This window comes from Callorhinchus milii, unplaced genomic scaffold (assembly GCF_018977255.1).
Source record: "Callorhinchus milii isolate IMCB2004 unplaced genomic scaffold, IMCB_Cmil_1.0 Scaffold7, whole genome shotgun sequence".
NCBI lineage: Eukaryota > Metazoa > Chordata > Chondrichthyes > Chimaeriformes > Callorhinchidae > Callorhinchus > Callorhinchus milii.
In genome coordinates this window covers 6,593,194-6,614,396 of record NW_024704748.1, presented here as the reverse complement: position 1 = coordinate 6,614,396, position 21,203 = coordinate 6,593,194, and the positions used below count along the sequence as shown (strand labels likewise).

At 43.2% G+C, this 21,203-nt stretch overlaps 1 protein-coding gene across 1 annotated transcript in view; it reads right to left on the bottom strand.

The window, feature by feature from the left end:
- ptpn20 (protein tyrosine phosphatase non-receptor type 20) overlaps positions 1-21,203 on the bottom strand; it is a 79,974-nt gene that overhangs the window by 10,184 nt on the left and 48,587 nt on the right. Inside the window, exons 25-35 of the mRNA XM_007904628.2 lie at positions 20,076-20,296; positions 19,173-19,271; positions 18,264-18,610; positions 16,774-17,077; positions 15,681-15,851; positions 12,404-12,578; positions 11,176-11,386; positions 8,385-8,422; positions 2,847-2,933; positions 1,873-1,937; positions 820-981 (exon numbers count right to left, since the gene is read on the bottom strand). Of these exons, the coding sequence (XP_007902819.2) occupies positions 820-981; positions 1,873-1,937; positions 2,847-2,933; positions 8,385-8,422; positions 11,176-11,386; positions 12,404-12,578; positions 15,681-15,851; positions 16,774-17,077; positions 18,264-18,610; positions 19,173-19,271; positions 20,076-20,296 (1,880 nt within the window). The remainder of the gene's footprint in view (positions 1-819; positions 982-1,872; positions 1,938-2,846; positions 2,934-8,384; positions 8,423-11,175; positions 11,387-12,403; positions 12,579-15,680; positions 15,852-16,773; positions 17,078-18,263; positions 18,611-19,172; positions 19,272-20,075; positions 20,297-21,203) is intronic.

Below are 21,203 nucleotides of genomic sequence, written 5' to 3'. Positions count from 1 at the left end.
CCTTATCATGGTGTTGAGATGTTTCAAAGAGCTTCACTGTAAAGTATATAGAGTCCTGTGGAGTCCTGTAGCTCAGTGATTAGAGCGTAGTGAGAGACTTGGGTTCGATTCCTGGCAGGGCGAAATGTTGGGCAAGTTTCTTACTCTACACGCCTCTGTTTTCCTAGCAGCAAGTAGGAACTTATTAGCCGATTGGTGGATCGCTTTTCCGGGGGTAATAATTCCTTCATAAAAATTATTAAATTGGTCACTTCAATCCACGACTGTTTGTTGGACACTGCTGTGCACAGCTGGCTGCCGCATATATTTGTTTCACCCATGAATATACAATCAATTCACTTCACAGTATATTCCGTGAAGTGCTTTGAGACGTCTAAAAGACGTGAAAAACACTATATCAAATGCAAGGGTTATTATTAAAGTGGAGTATCCCACAAGTAACCATGGAGTGAGTGACCAAATTATTATTATTATTAATTATTTATATTTTTGAAGGGTTTATTAACCCTGGAAAGTGATCCAACAATCGACTAACAATTGAGTTCCTACTTACTGCTAGGTAAACAGTGGCGTGGTGGAGTAAGAAACTTGCCTAAAGTTTCGCCCTGCCCGGGAATCGAACCTGGGTCCTCTCGCTTGCAAGGCGAGTGCTCTAACCAATATGTTACAGGACCTCACATATGTCCAGTGGGTAGAAAATGAATACATTAAAAAAAAGGTTTCTAAGATTGTCTTTGAAATACTGCAGAAGTTACACGACGGCTTTTATAAAGCTCTGCGGGTGGCGGGAAGCTTGCGCACCCCCCCCTCTGACGTTACCTGCAGGAGAGAATCTCCGATTTGCAGTCTTCCATCGCGGTGTGCCACGCCGCTGGGGCTAATCGCCTTCACACGCAGAGCGCTTCCCTCGTTACCACCCACCAGCGCAAAGCCCAGACTCCCCTTCGGTGGTTTGTCCAGGTCAATTTGGATTACGCTGTTCTGCAGGGGGACAGAAAGGATTAAATTCAGTCGGTGCCTCTAGGAAAGTAGGACAGAGGTATGGCTTAAGAGTCGAGGAGTTGGATGGGAAGAGAATGATACCGCCTTGGTTACAATTTGTGCAGAAACAACAGTCATACAGAACGCCCACATCACCTACATCCTATTTTCTGAAAAGAGTAGAGAGACTGAGATTCCAGTCAGTGATGTTCACAGGTCACAAGTTGCTGCTGTTGTTGATCACAGTGTCAGCCTCCGATGGAATTTACAATGGAACCCCCATCAGAATTTCAGCTGCTGTCATTTGTACCGCAGAATGTGAGTGCAAATATTAAGTGTCATATGCACCAACAGTATGAACCACATAGAGTAACAAAACCTCCAGGTGCCGAGTGCGTTTACTCTATGTGAAGTGTATGACAATAGAATATCAGGATCGAGTCAATCTCCTGTGGTGGTTTCTTAGTCCAGTTCCTGAGGTAGGCAGGTCTGCAGTATTGCAAGGCACTGTTGATGATATATCAGCGAATCGGGCTTGTCATCAGGTCTTGGGAGGATCAGTCTACTCACTGGGGCCTGGGATACTTCTCACTTGGTACCCTCCAAAGCCCTAATGGGTAGAATGATCTTAGCCAGGTCATGTTTGCAATGGCAGGCTACGCGGTTTCTAGGCTTGTGCAAATCCCTATAATCATTCCACGATACAGTGTATCCTGTGAATCACTTTGAGAAGTCTCAATGATGTGATAGGCGCAACATCAAATGTAATCATTATTATTATATTTTAAATTGCATTTATGAAAATGGGTCACTCAGATGAGAAAGCACCCCCAACCTCCCCCCCACCCCTCCCACCCCCCCAACGCTTGATTACAAAGAAGAGCATTTTACCTTACTGTGTGAAATTGATTCGAAACGACTCTCAGATTGCTCACGCTCCTCTCGAGACTTGTTACCTTAAACAAAAATAATGTATGAGTAAAATATCCGGATGGAGTTATTTTATTTACACTGAGAACTCGTTATTGTTATTGTTTTAAGAAGTAAGAAGCGCATTTGTTTTGAGCAAGTCCGTTTGGCAAACAAAGTACACAGTCACAGCATTTTACAGTAAAATCTTGTGAATCGCATTGAGACGTCCTCCTGACTTGAAAGGCGCTAACTACATCAGAGGATTATTATTGTTATTGTGTGCCAAGTCAATGGTTACACAAAACTATCCACACATACCTTTTATTATTTAGACGTGATGTAAACATCAATATATAAAGACATAGGTAAATCTTTATATCTTTACAATATGTAAAAATGTTAATATTTTCACCATTCGAAGTCTTAAATATCCAGTGTATCATGTAATTTTCTCTCAGGAGGGAGAAAGAGAGAGCGATCACTATTCCCCTGAATTTCCGTTTGATAAACCCCACTTCCTAAACAATTCCTTATTTGTTTCTTGTAAAGAAAAGAAAGCACTATGCATTAGAACTCGTTTTGTCCTGGTCCTATTTTTGATAAACTTACAACCTTGCAGAGTGTGATGTCCTTTTCTAGTTCTGTGTTTCTCTCTTCTGTGCTGTGCTCTGCTCAGCCCTGCACTATATAGGTAGAGCTCTCACCCTCATTTCATTTTTTTTTAAACCTCCTGCATCGCTGTTACTCAGCAACATCTGATACTACACATCAGGATGAGGAACCATGTATTCCAATCCCCCCCCCCAACCCAGCTGGGGACACACACAGCTTGGTAATAATTAATTCTTCTGATAGATACTCTCTGACCTCAGCGAGTTCCTCATTCAACAGATGGCTGGTTACTGAAGGGACAAAAAAAAATGGATTAAGACAAATGAGAAAGGCTCACTTACCATCCAGAGTTGTTTTCTTTTTGCATTCAACCTGGGCTTGGCTCTCCATCACGGGCAGCCTTAATGGCAGCTTACGTTCACTGGAGCCTTGGGTTCACAAAGGAAAGCTTCTATCATTCACGAGTGGCAGGAAATGAAAAAGAGCGAACACTGGGCTTGTCATGTCCCAAAGTTCCATGGTTCCCCCAAAGCCCTTAGGCTAATTCTCAGTGCTAATTTCTCACTTGCAAAATGAAAGTGCAACACGTTGAGAATATCGAGCTGATTCGGCCATGTTTCTCATGATCTGCGCCTCAAGACCATTTGCATAAGAAATTAAGATTGTACAAATTTCTTAAATTCAGTACTAATTTGGAAGCCAGGTCTTCTGAAGAACTGTAGACACCCTCTTCCATGCAAAGGTTGAATTGAAGAATTCTCCATAATCTTAAATGTTAAGGCACCAAATAGTTTTAGGACGGGAAAATACGGGAAATTTCAAGTTTTTCTTTAATTTCTTAGGTGTATCAGTCAGTGGCTGCAGGCAATGAGTAATCCAACTAGATGCTACACTTTACTATGTCCTTGTTTATCACATCAGCTTTTTTATTCATCCCTTTGCTCTAGCTACAGTTGGACATCGTTATAACATTGGGTAAGTGTAGCATAGTTTCGCTTATAACGAGTGCGTTGTGGACCCCAACATTTGTCACACGACTTCATTGAAATCCTGGCATTGCAATCTAACCAAAATATCTCGAAATTATCATAGCTTCCAACCCCACCTGTTAAGGCTTTGGCTTGGAGTGTTAACAGGAGCCAAGTGGGAAGAATTCCTGCTTCCCCAGTAACTGGTCCGCCCCTCAAAGTTCAATGCCTTGGGATGTCCTCCCGACGTGAAAGGCACTGTATGAATGCAATTTGTTGTTGTTTTTAAAGATGAACAACAACAACAACAATAAAATTACATTTATAGAGTGCCTTTCACGTCGAGAGGAGGTCCCAAAGGCTGGTCTTTCTGTCATCAACACTGCCCTGGAGTAATGCAGACTGGGCTGGCTTCAGAACCGAGTGGCCAACACTACCACAGAGGGTTGACACGATTCTGATATTCTATTGTCAATCATGATACCTTGCAGCTTCAAAGACAATGTTAGCACAAATCAAACCACAGTCCTATATAGGCCAGCTCAATTGGCATTATGGTAAAGTACTGTATTGTGGCAATAACTGTAGATCATGAGTAAACAAAACTGTTACAGAGTGCAAACCAAGTATCAAGCTAATAGAGATGATATAGTGGGGTGAATGGCCAGCGAAGGTTGACCGCGATGCTGGTGTACCTGGGACAATATTGTAAGGCTGGTTGTAGAATGATCCCAAGCTGTGAGACTTCAGCATTTTCAGTCAGTGAATCTGAAAGGCCAAACAGGAGGATGAGAACCCTCTCACCCCCTTTACTGCCACAGGATACACCGCTGAACATTGAGGTCTGCAACTGATTGGTGCAAGAGAGGACACAAGGCAACCCATATCTGGCCCTGTAGTGAAGGCCCAGGCTGAGAGGTTGTCCGAGGAGCTCAGTAGTGCACACTTTGCTGCCGGTGAAGGTTGGCTCCAATAGTTCAAGAAGAGACATATCAGCCAGGTCAAGATCACAAGAAGAGATCTGTTTTGCTGACTTTGTTGTTCCCCCATCCTACCCCAGCCCACACTAATGAAGATGAATTCAATGACAAGCACAATGCTGATGGTTTGTACTTGACTAGATTCTGCCTGAGCGGACACCAGCAGTGAGGATGGACGACTGAAAGAGGGAAGGTTTCAAGCAAAAGTTTGACCTTCCAGTTTTGTACCACACAAGACGGGGTTAAGCCCCTCTGCAATGGCCAGTATAGGTCCCCACAGTGTTTCCACCATGTGAACGTGAAATCCATGCCCATTAAGTACAACCACAGTTTTTCAAAATCCTTTTTGCCAAGCACCCAAAGCCACCTTCAATCCAAAGGTCTACCAGGCAACAGCTCTGCTCCTAGATGCCAACTGCCTTGCCCACCCACCAACTTCTAGTCTACAAGGCAGATAAGGCCAAATCAAGATGCTGTACCTACCTAAGAACACGACCAACAAGATCCAGCCACTTGACCAGGGAATAATCGCCACCTTCAAGAAGATCTACAGGAGGGAACTTGTGAAGTCTGACCTGGGTGTTACCAATGCCTAAAGCAAATGGACCTAGAGGAGATGTTCTACCTGGCAGCTAGAGCATGGAGGGTTTGGGAGGTGAGCACACCTTGTATTCGAGACCTGCTGGCTGAAGGGACTCTAGGATGCGTTCCCAGAAGAAGCAATGGAACGACAGCTTGGCAGGATTCGCAGCGATGGATATCTGGGCAGCCCAAGGCAAGCTGGAGGACTGGTCAGGTGAGGACGTGACCCTGGCCTACTGGTTGCAATTGTGCAGGAGACTAGATGATGAGCAGCTGGTAGCCCAAGTCCAGAGCAAAGAAGCGGAAATAGATGGGAATAGACCAGAAGAGCAGCAAGACTCGCAAGTAACAAACAATCCAGCAGAAACAGAGAAGGAAGGCACTGAAAATAGGTCTGACATAATGTTCAAGATATTGGAACATGGGAACAGGAGTGGGCCATTCAGGCCCTCGAGCCTGCTCCCTCGTTCTTTTCGATCATGGCTGCTCTGTATCTCCACTTACCCGCCTTTGCTCCATATCCTTTGATATTCTTACCTAACACAAAAAGCTATCCACCTCAACCTTCAAAATGTGAATGGATCCAGCATCCACAGTCTTTTGGGGGAGAACGTTCCAGATTTCCACTACTCTTTACATGAAAAAATACTTCCTAATTTCACTCCTAAGTGACTTAGCTCTCAGACCATTCCAGCTCAAGCAATATCCTTGGTTTGCCCAGAAAAAGAAAAACCACAGCCAGAGACAACTGGAGGTGACTGACCTCTTCAAGGAGTCCAACTGAGAAGGTTGTTGCTGTCTTTTAATGATTTAGTGTTTGTAGTTTCTTAAATATATCAGGGTAGAAATTTCACCGGGGTCTAGATTTACTCCATTAACATTGCATTTTAGTGGGTGCAGAATTCTGTAAATTGTTGCATTGTGTTTTAACTCTGGGGCCCGTCTTTCTGTAGTTCCTTAAAAGAATTTACAGGAAACTGCTCCAAAATTCAAGACACTTTAAGAATTTGACAAATTCTGGACGCACTGAAAAGCTAGGCAAATGGAGTAAATCTACACTCAGGTAGATGCACTCTGAAGTATTTGGTGTTGGACGCTTTATAATTTATGTAGAGTTGCATTTAAAAGAGTACCATTTGCTCTTACAGTACTGCACAAGGGTTTTAATGAAGTGCAGCAATAGGCAACACACACATACACAATTCTGGTGAGGTCTCCCACCTCCTCCCCACATCAATGAAGCAACAGAATATGAGAGCAGTTGGCTGGCTTTCTGCTCGCATATAGAGTGTGGATCAGTGACATCTCTATCCTACATCGCACTCAGTTACAACACGTGATCTCTTGTTATGGATCTCAATTGCTGTGTTATAATTGGGGCGGACAGTGAACACTGAGATAACCAACATAGACGCTTGTTATCCGAGATGGTCACAAATGGATAATTGTAGAGGTTTGAGGGAATGCTGTAACTTTTTCTGCTCTGTTTGCTTTTCATTCAGCCCGTAGGGAGTTGAGCTCAAAGTCTAGGCTGACAATACTGGGGACAATGCTGCATTGTCGGAGGTTTCATCCTTCAGATGAGACGTTAAAACTAGGTCCTATCTGCCTGCTCAGGTGGGTGGTGTAAATATACCATGGCTTTGTTTGAAAAGGGAAAATAATTTCTCCCAGTGTCCCCTAATACAAAAAAAAGTTATTCATTATTTGTGGGCGTTTGTGTGACGTTGCTGTGCACAAATTGGCTGTTGCCTCAAACATACACACGACTCTAGAGGAGTACTTTGAGACGTTTTAACATGAGGCACAGCATCAAATGCTCGGTTTATTATTTAAGAAGGAAACAAGCACCGACTCTCATAACTTGTCCAACATTGACTTAAAACATGTGTTAAAATGAACCAATTCTTATGTGAGTTGATTAACCCCAAGTCCCCAGTGTGGGGCTTAGACCAATAACCTTCTGGCCCAGAGACGAAAGTGATACCAACTGAGCCAAGCTGTCACATTATTGTACTGAAATAATAGCAAGGGTAATTGCACAGGGGAGCATCTCAAAATGCTTGACAAGTAATTACTGTCAAGTATAGTTACCAATGTCCCACAAAGAGCCATGAGGCTAACAATCAACTTAATGGAGGGCTGTTGGCCAGGAAGCTGGGAGAAACTCCCTTCTCCTTTTCAATAGTGTCTTGTGATGTTTAACATCTACCTGAAAATCAAATGGCTGGGGTTCGATTTAATGTCTCATCTGAAGGTCAGGTGCTATACAAAGGAGGGTCATAGCAGGGATGAGGAAACTGAGACTAAGTTAGCGTGCACAGCAAAGCTGGTGAACAGCTGGTAACCCAGAACAAGTGCACTTGCCTCTCAATAAGATACATTTTTTTACTTTCTTTCTGACTTTAGTTCCTAGGCATTGGAAAAAGAAAATAAGACAGTATAGTGGTGCAAGGCGAAGCAGGAGACCAATAGAATAGCCTCAGATGACTACAGACTGATTTCAGATCAATCCTCCTCAACAACCCTACTGGGAAAGGTGCTGTGCTTCATCCAGCAGACAGGTCAAAATCATTCCAAGGACACCTGCCCAAGTTCTGCACAATTCACTCCCCCCTCCACTCAAATCACTCCCCACCCTCTCTGCCCAGATTGTGTTCAACGCCCCACCAAGTTGAAAGTTGTCATAGCAGCGTCCAAATTCTTGGAATGAAAGCAAACTATGTCTACCATTTGTGTTTAGAAGCTGCTCTGAACCACTGAAGGGTTACCTCTGCCAAGGGCAACCCTGGTACATACTTGTTTTAATGGTAGACTTGTGTCATAATAGATCATACCCCTGTTGGAACTGACCCATTCACGAGTGAGAATATTTTTTTCAACTGTCAGTCTGCCCCTTGTTCCAGTAAAGCTTTCTCAGAGAACCAGGGAGGATAAGAGTTTGATATAAAATTACTAGATAGTCTCTGTGAGGATCTAATGCTTGAAACCCACTCTTAGCCTTTGATGCTATTTAGGACTGAGGTTGCTCAGGCTTGTGGATCTGTGTCTGGCTTCGATACTCTTAAGGGATTGGAGTGTCAGGCACCCAGCTAACCAAAAACAAAGTGACCTTTTCCAATTAAATTTTTACAGCAGAAGACGGGTGTTCAGGAGCCCTGTTCCTGACGGTAGTAACAAGTAATGTTTGCTTTCTTCCTGCCAGCTAACTCTCCATTACATACCAGCAGCGATACCCAACTGTCTAGTGAATAGTGTCTTGCACATAATCGTTTGCATATCAATCAACCTGTCCTGGCTGCTACTTCTGTATTGCTGAGGAGTGACGGTGACTGTGGATATCACTTACCGCTCGATCTTCCTTTCGGTATCACTGGTTTATCATCCCTGTGGGAATGTAAGAGGAAATGTTTAGATGCTGGCAAGATCCTAAACAAGAGGATAAACCATCTGTACAATTGTGAGAATGTGGAACGCAGGCAGAATTGATTGCAGTGTTCAAAAAGGGAGATAGATAGGCACTTAGGAAAAAAGGGTATATTGAGGATTGTGGAGACAAGGTGGTGAAATAGAATTAAAAAGGTCTGTCATTATCTAATGAACAGGCAGAATAGCTTTGAGATGCTGAATGGCCTCCTCCTTTTCCTATGTACCAAATGCCTTGGTCTAGGAACCAGATACATCCTCTTACCCTCACTTTGAGACGTCTCGAACACGTGATAAGGCACTATATCAAATGCTAGGATTATTATTATTACATACATTGCAAAAATGCCATTGCAAAGTGTCATTTTGCCCTCCTTCAGCTGAAGCATTGAACAATAGATCCGGTCTGCCTGTTCAGGTGGATGTTAAAAGATCCCGTGATACTGTTGGAGAAGGGAAGGGGGGGTTTCTCCAGTGTCCTGGCCACCGATCCTCCAGAAAAATTGGTCATTCACCTAATGGCTCTCTGTAGAACCAAAGTGACATTCCAACAAGAATTTGGGAAACTTTTGAAGTGATAAGGAGCTATTAAAATGCAGGCTCTTTCTGCTTTTAGCGGCAGAGGAATCTGATGTTCATTGTTTGCCTTGCAACCTTTCCTTTAATATTAGGAGCACTGGTTCCATCAAGCTATCAGCCAATGTAGTGGCAATGAAAATAGAAGTGATTGTACCAGTTTCACCATCAATCAGCCATCCCTCTGACGTGTGACCCATGATGTACAGTGAGTGGGCTTTCACTTCAGGGATTCAGTCTCCAGGGATTCAAGTCTTCTCTAACTGTGAAACATGTTAGGGAAAACTCAACCAGCTGCTTCTGGCTGTGAATTCACAGCACACAACTGTCTGCATTTTGGCTAACTCGCTCAAGAGACCATGGGTTGAATGGCACGAGGAGGGTTGAATAAGCGCTCTGAGATGCCGCCTGGCGTGGAGGGCGCTATACAAATCCAAGTTGTTGTTGTTGTCGAGGAAAGGAAAATTTCACACTGGTGTATTAATAGGGGCACAGTTTGGAGTTTTTCTTTTGATGGGGAGGTTGAAGCACATTGTTAAGGCAGAATGGAAGGACTTTACTCTGCACTTAGTGGTGCTGTATGTGACCGCAGAGTGCTTTACAGTAATGATAATAAATAATAAAATAATATCAATCCTTACATTTGGTATCGAGCCTGTCACATCGGGAGAATGCCCGAAGTGCTTCACAGGATAATTGTAAAGTGACTGTATATTGTGGGTCATTGTAGCAGCCAATTTGTAGTCTGGTGAGATTATTAAAGTCACTAAATGTACTGAACAGCAGAACATGATGGTGGACACTGCCCTGGGCCAGTAGATTGCCTGATTAAGGAGGGACTAAAACCCTCTCAGACCCTGAAAAGGGACCAATTCCTATTTTCTCAGACTTAAAAGTCCTCTCAGCATAAAACACGCACCCAACCACCCCCAAAAAGAGTTTTTTGGTTAAATGAACAACGAATTACTGAGCGACAGCAAGATATAAACAAAATACTCCTCAAAGCGAGTCCTTATGTCATTTTAATTACATGATTGAGTAAGAGGGTTCCCAAAGCTCTCTTGTTTGAACAGCCTTGAATCAGAATAGCTGAAGAGCGAAGCCTTGGAGCTGATGTTTCACCATGGGCCTGAAAGGAGTGATAGAATGCAAGGATTTTTATTATAATCTTGCAAAGCTCTCCCCTCAGATTTCTCTTGCGGTTTTAATCGTTCTGGTTTCGCGTTTAATTTCCTTGTAAGACTCTGAAGGTTTCAAAACAGCGACTGAAACGGGCCCTGAATCCCAGAAGAATTCATGGTCTGAAGAAGATCAGACAGACTGGAGTGTCATTTCATGTCCCTTGATACCTAGTTAACGGATGCAGAATGTTACTGACTGGAGGAAAGAGCCCGAGGGCCCAGACGGAAGCTGATATGCTTAGTTCTCTGTTTTATTCCATTTTAAATCTGTCTGAAGATAAACTGGCAATAAGCTGTATTTAAAATTGAACAAACACCTCCTAGGTACCTCATTAAGTCTAGGTTTTATTTGCAGTTACAGTTTTATGCCCCGGATAAAATCAGTGCCTGATTATCCAATTACAGCACTGTATGTGCTTGCTCACTAGTGGTGAGGAAGTGAATGTTCTCTTTCTGTCTCTGACACCAGGAAGGCGGTTTATAACAAATCCTTAAATTTCATATAGCTAGCACCTGTCCACATCATCGAAGTGTCTCAAATCGCCTCACGGGATTTACCGCGAAGTGTGGTGGCCATATATTTGTGGGAGAACAGCTCATTTGTGCACAGCAATGTTCCCACAATGAGCCAATTTTATCTGGAGGAATGTTGGTCAGGACACCGGGAGAGACAAACTCCCTTCTCCTTTCGATGAGATTCTCGGGATCTTTAACGTCCGCCTCAACAATCAGACGGTTCGTTTAGCATTAATATCCCATAAACAATATTAAGGTGAACATGTTGTTGCTGAGCATGTTATTGGGGTTTTCTTGGTGAACGTTGTAATATGAGGAAAGCTCGCTGTTCTTCAAAACAGATTCACAAGCCTGGACAAAAGTATTCACAATTTGGAGTCTTATTGAAGAAAGGCATGCTCGGTCGGGCAAATTTCAAGCTTAAAGCAAACCTGCTTTTACCTGGTGGCTTTGAACTTGATTTGCTTGTTCTCGGACTCGCAGATCCTCACTGCGTCGTCCAAGCTCATGCCCATGGTGCACAAGCCGCAGATGTAACAGATCCTGTCGTTGGGTTGCAGGCTTCCTTCTGCACTGGCCGGAGAATTTGGCACGATTTGCAGCACGTAAACGCCTTGCCATTTACTGCCTATCCCCCCCGTTAACTTCAGACCTGCAGAAACAAGTACAGACCTGGACTGAGATCAATAGCAAAGAAGATTAGTAACCCATTCGCCGGGGCATGTGCATCTATAATAGCAAGGAAACTAATCATGGTCGTCGTAAATCTTAGTGTCGCTCTTTGCTGATTGCAACATTGCTGTGTGAATATTTGCCTACAAGAATACAGTCACTACACTTTGCAGTAAAATCCTGTGCTTTGAAGTGCTTTGACATGTGAAAGATGCTTTACCAAATGTACTGATTATTATTAGTAAAACACAAATCTTGTTAAATATGGTTCCAAAAGGAACACCTTTCAGAGAGCTGCGGGAATACGAGGCAGGAATGTGTAATACTTCCTGGAATTTTCAGATTTTATTTGTTTATGCAAGTCTGATCTCAGCCAATTGCTTGTAAAAAAAAACGCAAAAACCCTCTTATAAATAAGGAAAATAATTTCGCATCTACGCACGAAGGAATCGCATGGAATTAAATAATAATCAGTTTTTTAAAAAAAAATAAAACCTTAACTTCTAGGAATGTGTGAACATCACCATACAGGAAAAACCTATTGCCGTCCACCCAACCAGTCCCTAAGTAAAAATAAAAGATTTGTAGGGTAAATAAATAATCCCATGCTGCTACATCTGTCAAACCTCTCTCGATTGATAGCTATTCCGTTCCCTCTTTGGATCTGATTCTACTGTCATTCACAGTGGTCCCTTCCTTTTCTATAAAGGATGAACCCCACTACATGGCTTGGCTTGTTACAGCCCAAGTTTGTTGACAGCTCATAAACTCGAGCTACACCATATGTAGTGTTCCACAGTGCAGTTGGAGCCGGTCCCCACCCTGATCACACTGCAAGAGACCCCGCATTACAATAAAGTGCATTATAACAGGGTTCTACTGTAGCTGCCCTGCCTGTATACCCTCTCCGGTGCTAAAATGCCCTTACAGTACTGTACTCAGGGCTCTTTGAAAACCCAGGCAATCGAAATCTACACCACGTCGCTGTGCCACTTACCCAACTGGCCGTTCGGACCTCTCTGGATGACAATATCTGGAATCTTGTCCAAAGGTGGTGGTAGAAGCAGGTTCTGGGCAGCTCGGCCAACCATGAGGGTCAATTTATCAGGAACGGATCTAAGCAGGTCAATGGCGTCCTCGTGCGAGACGTTTGTAACATCGAAGCCATTTACCTGTAAGGCAGCGTGAGTGGATGGACAACACCAATTAATCCGGTTTCTATTAAATCAGTTTTGTTTCCAAGCTTTTCTTCTCCCCCTTTTACATGGTTTCCATTTCCACGAGCCATGTCCCAATCATGGCTGAGAGTCCTGACATCTCACATACTCCAAGATCTCTTTGAGGAGATCCACAAGAAGTGACGCTCCTTCCTGTTTGCCTCCTTCCTTCTGAGGATTGTCTGCCCTCGGCATCTCATGAGCTGTGTTCAACCCTCCCCACCCAAGCCATTCCATTCCCATTCTCTTTCTCTTTCCCCATTGTGTCTGTGCTAGTTCTTCCCATTGGCGATATCTGCTCAGTGAAGTCCTGTAGCTCAGTGGTTAGAGCACTCGCTTTGTAAGCGAGAGACCTGAGTTCAATTCCAGACAGGGTGAAACCTTGGGCAAGTTTCCTTACTCCACACAGAGCCTAATAGTAATCACTGTAAAACCAAAACCAATAATAAATTGGTCATTTTCAATCTACGACTGTTTGTGGGACTTTGCTGTGCGCAATTGGCTGCCGCGTTCACCCACAAATATACAGTCAATTCACTTTACAGTGTGTTCTGTGAAGCGCTTTGGGACGTCCTCCCGACGTGAAAAGCGCTATATCAAATGCAAGGATTATTATTATTAAAACCTGTTTAGAACCAAAGGAACTTACAGCACAGAAGGCGGCTATTCAGCCCAACTTGTCTGCGCTGGCTCTTTTCAATCCCATTTAGCAATCCTTTGGTTGCCATTTACTTGCTTTTTCTCTGTGCTCGTGGGACACTGCTGTGCGCAAACTGATTGCCATGTTTGCCCCGCAAAATACACCACTTTGAGGTGTCTCGGGTGAAGTGATAAGGTGGTACATCAAATGCAAGGGTTATTATTATATAATTGTGTTTCACTGCTTTGTAGATTTGTAGCTTTGTGGAGTCCTGTAGCTCAGTGGTTAGAGCACTCGCTTTGCAAGTGAGAGACCTGAGTTCAATTCCACGCACAGGGCGAAACCTTGGGGAAGTTTCCTTACTCCACACGTCTAATAATCATCCCTCCAAAACCAAAAACAATAATAAAAGATTGGTCATTTTCAATCTACGACTGTTTGTGAGACAATTGTGCGCAATTGGCTGCCGCGTTCGCTCACAAATATACAGTCAATTCACTTTACAGTGTGTTCTGTGAAGCACTTTGGGACGTCCTCCCGACGTGAAAAGCGCTATATCAAATGCAAGGATTATTATTATTAGTTCCGTTTTGAAAGGTGATATGGATTTCCCTGCTCTTTACCTATTGTGTCCGTGCTGGTGCTCGCTCCCATCACTGGAAAGCTCGGCGTCAGGCTCCACCACTGTTAAGTGCTCCAAGATGCTCCCCACATTAATGGCGCAACATAAATGCAAGTTGTTGCTGTTGTATTTCAAGTGTGCGTTACATCTTTAAAATTGAAAAAGAATTCTAGGAACCCACTACTTTTAGGTCCATTCTTGCTATAAATGGGTGATAGAATCAAGTGGATGGTGGAAAATTCAGCAAATCTTTACAGTACCTCCGTAGGGATCTTTTTTTAAAATATCGACCGGAGTCAAATCACTGCTTTATAAATAAATTAAATTCCAAAGGATTATTGTCTCTTTTTACAGCTTACTCCCTGCCCTGCGTGCGCAACTGAGGCAGATTAATGCACACTGAAGAGAAGAGAGGAGTTTTTGTAACACTTTTACTGTACAACAAAGGCTGTAGCATGGAAGTAAAACCTGCAGAAGGTTATCAGGTCTCCTGAGCTCTGTAAATCTCGCAGGCGCTCATGAACTATTGCTTAGAACTGTATAGATTTTTTGCTTTAGAATTGCTCAAAACTGTAACAGCGCTAAAGATAGGAACATTGCAGAAAAGAGGAACTGTTGTGAACTGCTACAGTGGAGCTTGCTGTGTTTGACTGCTGGGCTCAGTTAGTAACTCGCTCGCCTCTGGCATGGCAGGATGTACGTTCAAGTCTCCACATCGGGATTTGAGCTCACATCTCGGCTGATGTTCCAGTGCAGAGCTGGGCGAGCACGACATTATCAGAGGTTCCGCCTTTTTAATGAAACATTGAAATGAGGTCCAGTCTATCTGCGTTTCCAGTGAACACTGAAGATCCCATGGCACTATTCTTACAGAGAAGTTTCTCCCAGTAACCTGGCCAATAATCCCCTGGATTTTTTCGTCATCCACCTCATGGCTGTCAGGGTTAGCTACAAAAACAGTCACCGCACTTAACACGCAGTAAATTACATGCGAGGTGCTTTGTTTGATAAGTGATGAAGAGCTGTAAAAATGAATGTTATTTCAACCTCAAGTGTAGATTCTCTGCAAATAGGCAAAGTCCTCAGTAAAATTAGCTGGTTTTTAAAAATTCTTTTGTAAGGAATTTTTAAAAAAATCAGCGTTAATTGAATGGGACTGATCAATACCCAGAACAGCATCTCCAACAATGAGCCACTTACCCCACATAATGAATGACACATTTTATCTTGGGGATTGTTGGCCAGAACTACAGGCAAACCGGCTTCCAACCTGATATGGATTTTATAATAATAATAATCCTTGCATTTGATATAACGCCTTATGACATCATTGAGACGTCTCAAAGCTCTCCGCGGGATTGACTGTGTATTTTGTGGACGACACACGGCCGCCAGTTGCGCACAGGAGTGTCCCACAAAAAGCTGTCAAGTGCGTGCTAAATTTTATTTCCGAAATTGTTGGCCAGGACACCGGGAGAGAGAAACCCCCTTCTCTTTTCGAATAGCACCACTGAATCTTTAACGTCCACCTGAACAGGCAGACGGGACTTTGGTTTAAAGTTTCATCCGAAGGATGGATGTTAAGAATTTTATTTGGTCAGCCGGGTGTCTGGCATAGGTGGAAACCCATCACCACCTAACCAGAGTTCTGTGCATCCCACCTAACCATGGAAATTCCCGTGTATTTGAATTCGTTAACATGACAGGGCCACCTCGAAGTTTAGGATGAAGTGTTCTACAGGCTCAGATTGGGTGGAAGCACGGAGCATAGTTGTGTAAAAAATACAGATCTTACCGTTATCAGCTTGTCACCAGCCCTCAGTCTCCCGTCGCCCTTGGCGGGATTATCCAGGACATCTCTGATGTAGTAGCAATTGTCCAGTTTACTGCGAACCATCGTGAAGCCTAGGCTGCCTTTCTTGTTTTTCTTCAGAGTCACAAACATCTCAAACTCCTGGGTTTTGGACTGAACAAAAAAAGAACCTCAATGAGCTCATGACGCCAGTCAGTGGGACAGCTCACCCCCACCTCCGCCGTCTCACCTCCAGCTATGTTACTGTGTTCAAAGCCTGGTGAACTTGAAACTTGTCCATACAACTATCACCTCAATTCAATGCAATTTGTACTGATGCAGCACCTTTCACATCGGGAGGACATCTCTCAAAGATTTGATGCCATCAATAGTGACACCAAAGTAGTAAACTCTGCTTGTGGCACACTGCCACAAAATTCCTTCTCACTGTGAGCCTGGGATTTATTGTAAACGTTTCCCACACATTTGTATCATTTATTTATTCAGTTAAAAAAAGTGAGAGGCACAGGGAGCTAACCAATATAACTCTGCTCAGTGCTGTGCACACAAAATATGTGTTTCTATGCATAGAGTTGGAATGGACACCCGCATTTGGGTGGGGAGGGTTCCCCTCAAGTCAGTGTATTGTGGGGTTTGAATCCAATTCGTAAGTTGCGTTAACTGTCTTTTTAAGATTATCATATTCATATCACACATAATCTCAATTCAGCAAAAGGCAAGGGGTCTGGTAGTGTTCAGGTTGTTGGTTTGAGAGTCTGGAAGAAGCACTTCCTCACACCACATTTGCATCAGAAATCTTCTCTTCGTCACAAAGATACACAAAGACACACAGGCAGACACTTGCACATACGTATAGGAAGAGATACAGAGATGTGCACACACTCGTGCAGGAAGAGACGGCAAGACATACACATAGGAAGAGACAAATCCGTGCACACACACACACCAGATACACACACATCAGAAGACATGCATACACGAAGACACATGCGCACACCTTCCTCAGATGATGAGGACATTGAGCCACTGAGGTTAGTCACTGTTGTTTAGCCACTGAGACAAATGTGACACTTACTTGCTTAGGCTCTTCCTCATCTTCATTCATCACTCTTGCTTGAGGATCCAATTCCTGTTCCATTTCCTCCACATCCTCCCACTCAGACTTGTTGCTGGTGTTCTCCCATGAGGCCTGGGGCTGTGGGCTGAATCTGTAAGGCAGCTGAATCTCAGTACTATCACAAGAGAAGTTTGAGGAGACTGAGGCACTGCTGATGTTCAGGTACTCTTCATCCAGCGATGTTGGAGAAGCCACTTGGGGCTTGTGATAGTAGACTGCTGATGCTGGGCCATTGTAGTCACCTAACGTACTGTTCTGAAGGCTGAGAGTTCAAGCAATAGGTTGTAATGATTCTAAATTATCTTAAAAGATAAAATGATATTTTTTGCACTTGATAAAGTGCCTCGCATGTTGGGAGGATGTCTCAAAGTGTTTCACAGGATATATCGTGAAATGCAGTGATTGTATTTTGTAGGCAAACACGGCAGCCAATTTGTGCACAATAATGTGCCACAAACAGCCATGAAGTGAGTGACCAATTTTATTTGGGGGATTGTTGACCAGGACATCGGGAGAAATTCCCTTTTCTTTTCGAATAGTGCCATGAGATCTTTAACGTCCACATGAACAGGCAGATGGAACCTCGGTTTAACGTACTCATGCACAATACCTCCAGCGCTGGACTGTCAGCCTAAAGTAAATGAGTTCTAAACCCCAACATGAGGTTTGAACCCTCAATCTTCTGACTCGGAGGCTACCAACAGAGCCAGGCTGACGTACAATATTATTATTAAGATATCTTATTCAGAATTCCTGCCGACTCAAAGGAACTCCGCCCTAGAATGAGATCCCACCAGAGTAACGTTCCCGAGAGTTGGGGTGATTGTATTTCAGATCAGTGTGACTTGTGTACCTTATTAAGGCATCCTGTTACGAAATTGCAAAGGTTACATGCAATATTTCTTAAGTTTTTAATGTTATTGGAGCTCCAGTAAAATGTTCTTTCGCTCTTCTGTGAAAATACACAGTCAATTCACTTTACAGTATATCCTGTGAAGCCCTTTGAGACGTCTCAAAGACGTGATACGACACTATATAAAATGCAAAGTTTATTATTATTATCATCTACCAAAGTGCCCTGTGAGTTTATAATGGGAAAAGTCCCACTTCCTCAAGGTCTCATGAATTAATAAAATATTTTCATTGAGGAGGGCCATTGAATTGACCGACCACCTTGGAATTGTCACCAGCGAGGTTGAACATGTGAGATTTTCAAAACAAAATGATTCACAACTAATCATATTATGAATAATCGTTGCATTTCATACAGCGCCTCATTGGCACCTCATTTCACAAAACACACGGTCAATCCACTTTACAGTTTTGGGATGCTCAGCAATAGACTTCCTGAAGTGGAAGGCACTGTAGCAAATGCAAGATTATTATTATTATTATTTTTAATACAGAGCTTTTAACATCGGGAAACATAACAATCTGACAGCACTCACTTTTCATCGACTTTTACATCGCAGGATGAGTAACAGTTCTGCCTCAGGTCATTAGCCAGAGCAGTGATCAGAGCCAGATTCATCTCAATGAGTGGAATGTCTTCAAAGTTCTGGTACTCTTCAGGAGGGTAGCTCTCTGAACGAGAGATGTAGTCCTCAGCCTCCTCACTTTCGTCACTCCCAGGTTCACTGAGATCACACTGACGCTGCTCAGTTGAGCCATTTAGCTGGTCTTTCACCTCCTGGTTCAGGTAAGTCTTTGCCTCTGGCTCTGTCACAGTCTTGTCCAGCTGTGAATCAGGTGAACACAGTACAGAATGTTCCTTGATCGGAGAAGCAGCTGGAGTCTAACAGGTGTAAAAATATGCAGAATTAATAATTATAATAATTATTAATAATCCTTGCATTTGATGTACCAAAGAAATGTCTCAAAGAGCTTCACAGGATATCCTGTAAAGTGGATTGACTGTAAAATGTGTATTTTGTTGACGAACACAGCAGCCAATTTGCACACAGCAATGTCCCACCAACAGCCATGAAGAGAATGACCAATTTTATCTGGAGGATTGTTGGCAAGGAAACCGGGAGAAACTCCCTTCTCTTTTCGAACAGTCTCACAGAATCTTTCATGTCCACCTGCTCAGGTGGACGTGAAAGTTAATATCTCATTGAGTTAATATCTCGTCCGAAGGACAACACCTCTGACAATATGGCACTCTAACCAACACTGTGCTGGGGTGTCAGCCTATCTGAACCCACAATTTTCTGAGTCAGAGTCAAACTATTGGCAAATTTTAAATGCAGCTTTAACATAGGTACATATATACTATGTTTCCTCCTTGTTTCCCCCCACAACCCTCCTCCCCGTGTCCATTATTAGCCCATAATGTTTGCATGGAGTCGGATTACCATTCGATTGGGGTCGATTTCAGGAAGGGTTCCTGGTGCTGGTCTGTGCATGGTGATGGCTACTTCAGATGGTGCTCCTCGCAGTAAGTGAAGGACTTCCTGTTGAAATTCAGAGAGCAAAACAATGACAAGGCCATGTGACTAGATTGCATGAACAACGACTTATCTCCATGCTGTGGCATCTTAATAATAATAATCCTTACGTTTGATATTGCGCCTTAAGATGTCATTGACACATCTCAAAGCATTTCACAGATACTGATCCGCCAGTCGACTAACAACCAGATCCCTACTTACTGCTAGGTAAGGAAACTTGCTTAAGGTTTCGCCTCGCCGGGAATCAAAACCAAGTCCTCTTGTTTGTGTGGCCAAAACTCCAACCAGTACACTATAAGACTCCATGTAAAAGAAACGTTAAAGTGCTTTTACAGACCCAGGTTACTGGGCTGTGGAATATCCCGCCAACTGGGGTTTTGAAAGCCGAATCCACAATAGCTTTCACAAGGAACTAAGACAAATGTTTGAGAAGGAAAAATATAAAAGGCTTTTTGGGTGTAGTGGACCTAAATTAATTGCTCTTTCAGTTACGAATGGCCTCCTTTTGCGCTGTCAACTGGGATAAATCTATTCAGGTCTAGTACCCAATGACTGAGGACAGGACTATCCTCTTTACCTATGTCACCTGGCTTGACTACACCGATATATTGGCAGCAGAAATCCAAGTCTCCATCTTTTCCCTGCAGTCTGCATGAGGAGTCGAGAGCCAGTCTGTGCAGATCATGTTGTTGTGAATTTGCTACGATTCTCCAGGGCTCACAAACAAAATCCCATTTTGCCTCAATTTCCCCAGCAAGTCAATGACAGTCTGGCAAGCAACACGTCTGTGTGACAAAGGCTTCTTACCTGATACGATAGACCCTGCACTACTGCTCCGTTGACTGCGAGAATGACATCCCCAACCTTAATCTGACCACTCTCCTCCGCTGGTTGCCCGGGAAACAGCTTTTTTATTCTCACCAAACCTCCGCCTCCCGGGTCCTCGATGTTCGGATATGTCATCTGCAGGAAACTGAACCCCAAGCCTCCCGAGTTCTTCCTCAGCCTCACCTCGAACGTGGTACCTGCTGGGGCACAGAGTTTGACATGTTCGGAAATTCACACCTTTTCTCTTTCAGACACTGTACAGCACAAAAACAGGTCGTTCGGCCCAACCAGTCCGTGCCGATGTTTACAAGCCACACAAGTCTCACAATAATAATCCTTGCATTTGATATAGTCTTGTCACGTCTTGGGAGACATCTCAAAGCACTTCACAGGATATACTGTAAAGTGAATTGATTTAGGAGATATAATAATCATGAACAGGGAATAGTTAGTTCAATACAACTGTCTGAATAAGTGTGCAATCAAATGGTTTGTTTTCACTGCTCATTAGTTTGCTATCTAATACAGTAGTATACAATAATGTTGTAATAATCCTTGCATTTGATATAGCATTTTACCACATAATCGTTTCACAGCATTTTATTATAAAGTACAGTGACTGTGTGTTTTGTAAGCACGCACAGCGTCTAATTTTGGCCCAACAATCTCCTCCAAACTCCCATGAAGTGAATGATCAATCTTTTAGCTCCGAGATGCTACCCTGAACGAAGGGCACTATATGAATGCAAGTTGCGGTATTTTGTAATAAACAGGAGAGCACTGTGCATTACTGCCAGCTCTTCATTTTGAGATGCATTGTTCGGTAAGACGGCCAAAAAGATGAAATGGAGAAGGATGATTACAGCGAGCCGCACACACAAACAAAATCAAATCTTAAATCATTTAGTGTCATTTCTTTCGAGGAGCTCATTAATAAGTTGTTGCTATTTAGTATTACGCTGATGTAAGATGATGACCTTACAAAAAGATTAATATTTAGTTCTAAATCAATTCTCCAAATCTAATTATGAAGCTAGTATTAATGACTTGCATTTTCCCAGCACCTCATCATGTTGAAAATTCTTCAAGCACCTCACAGTAATTAGT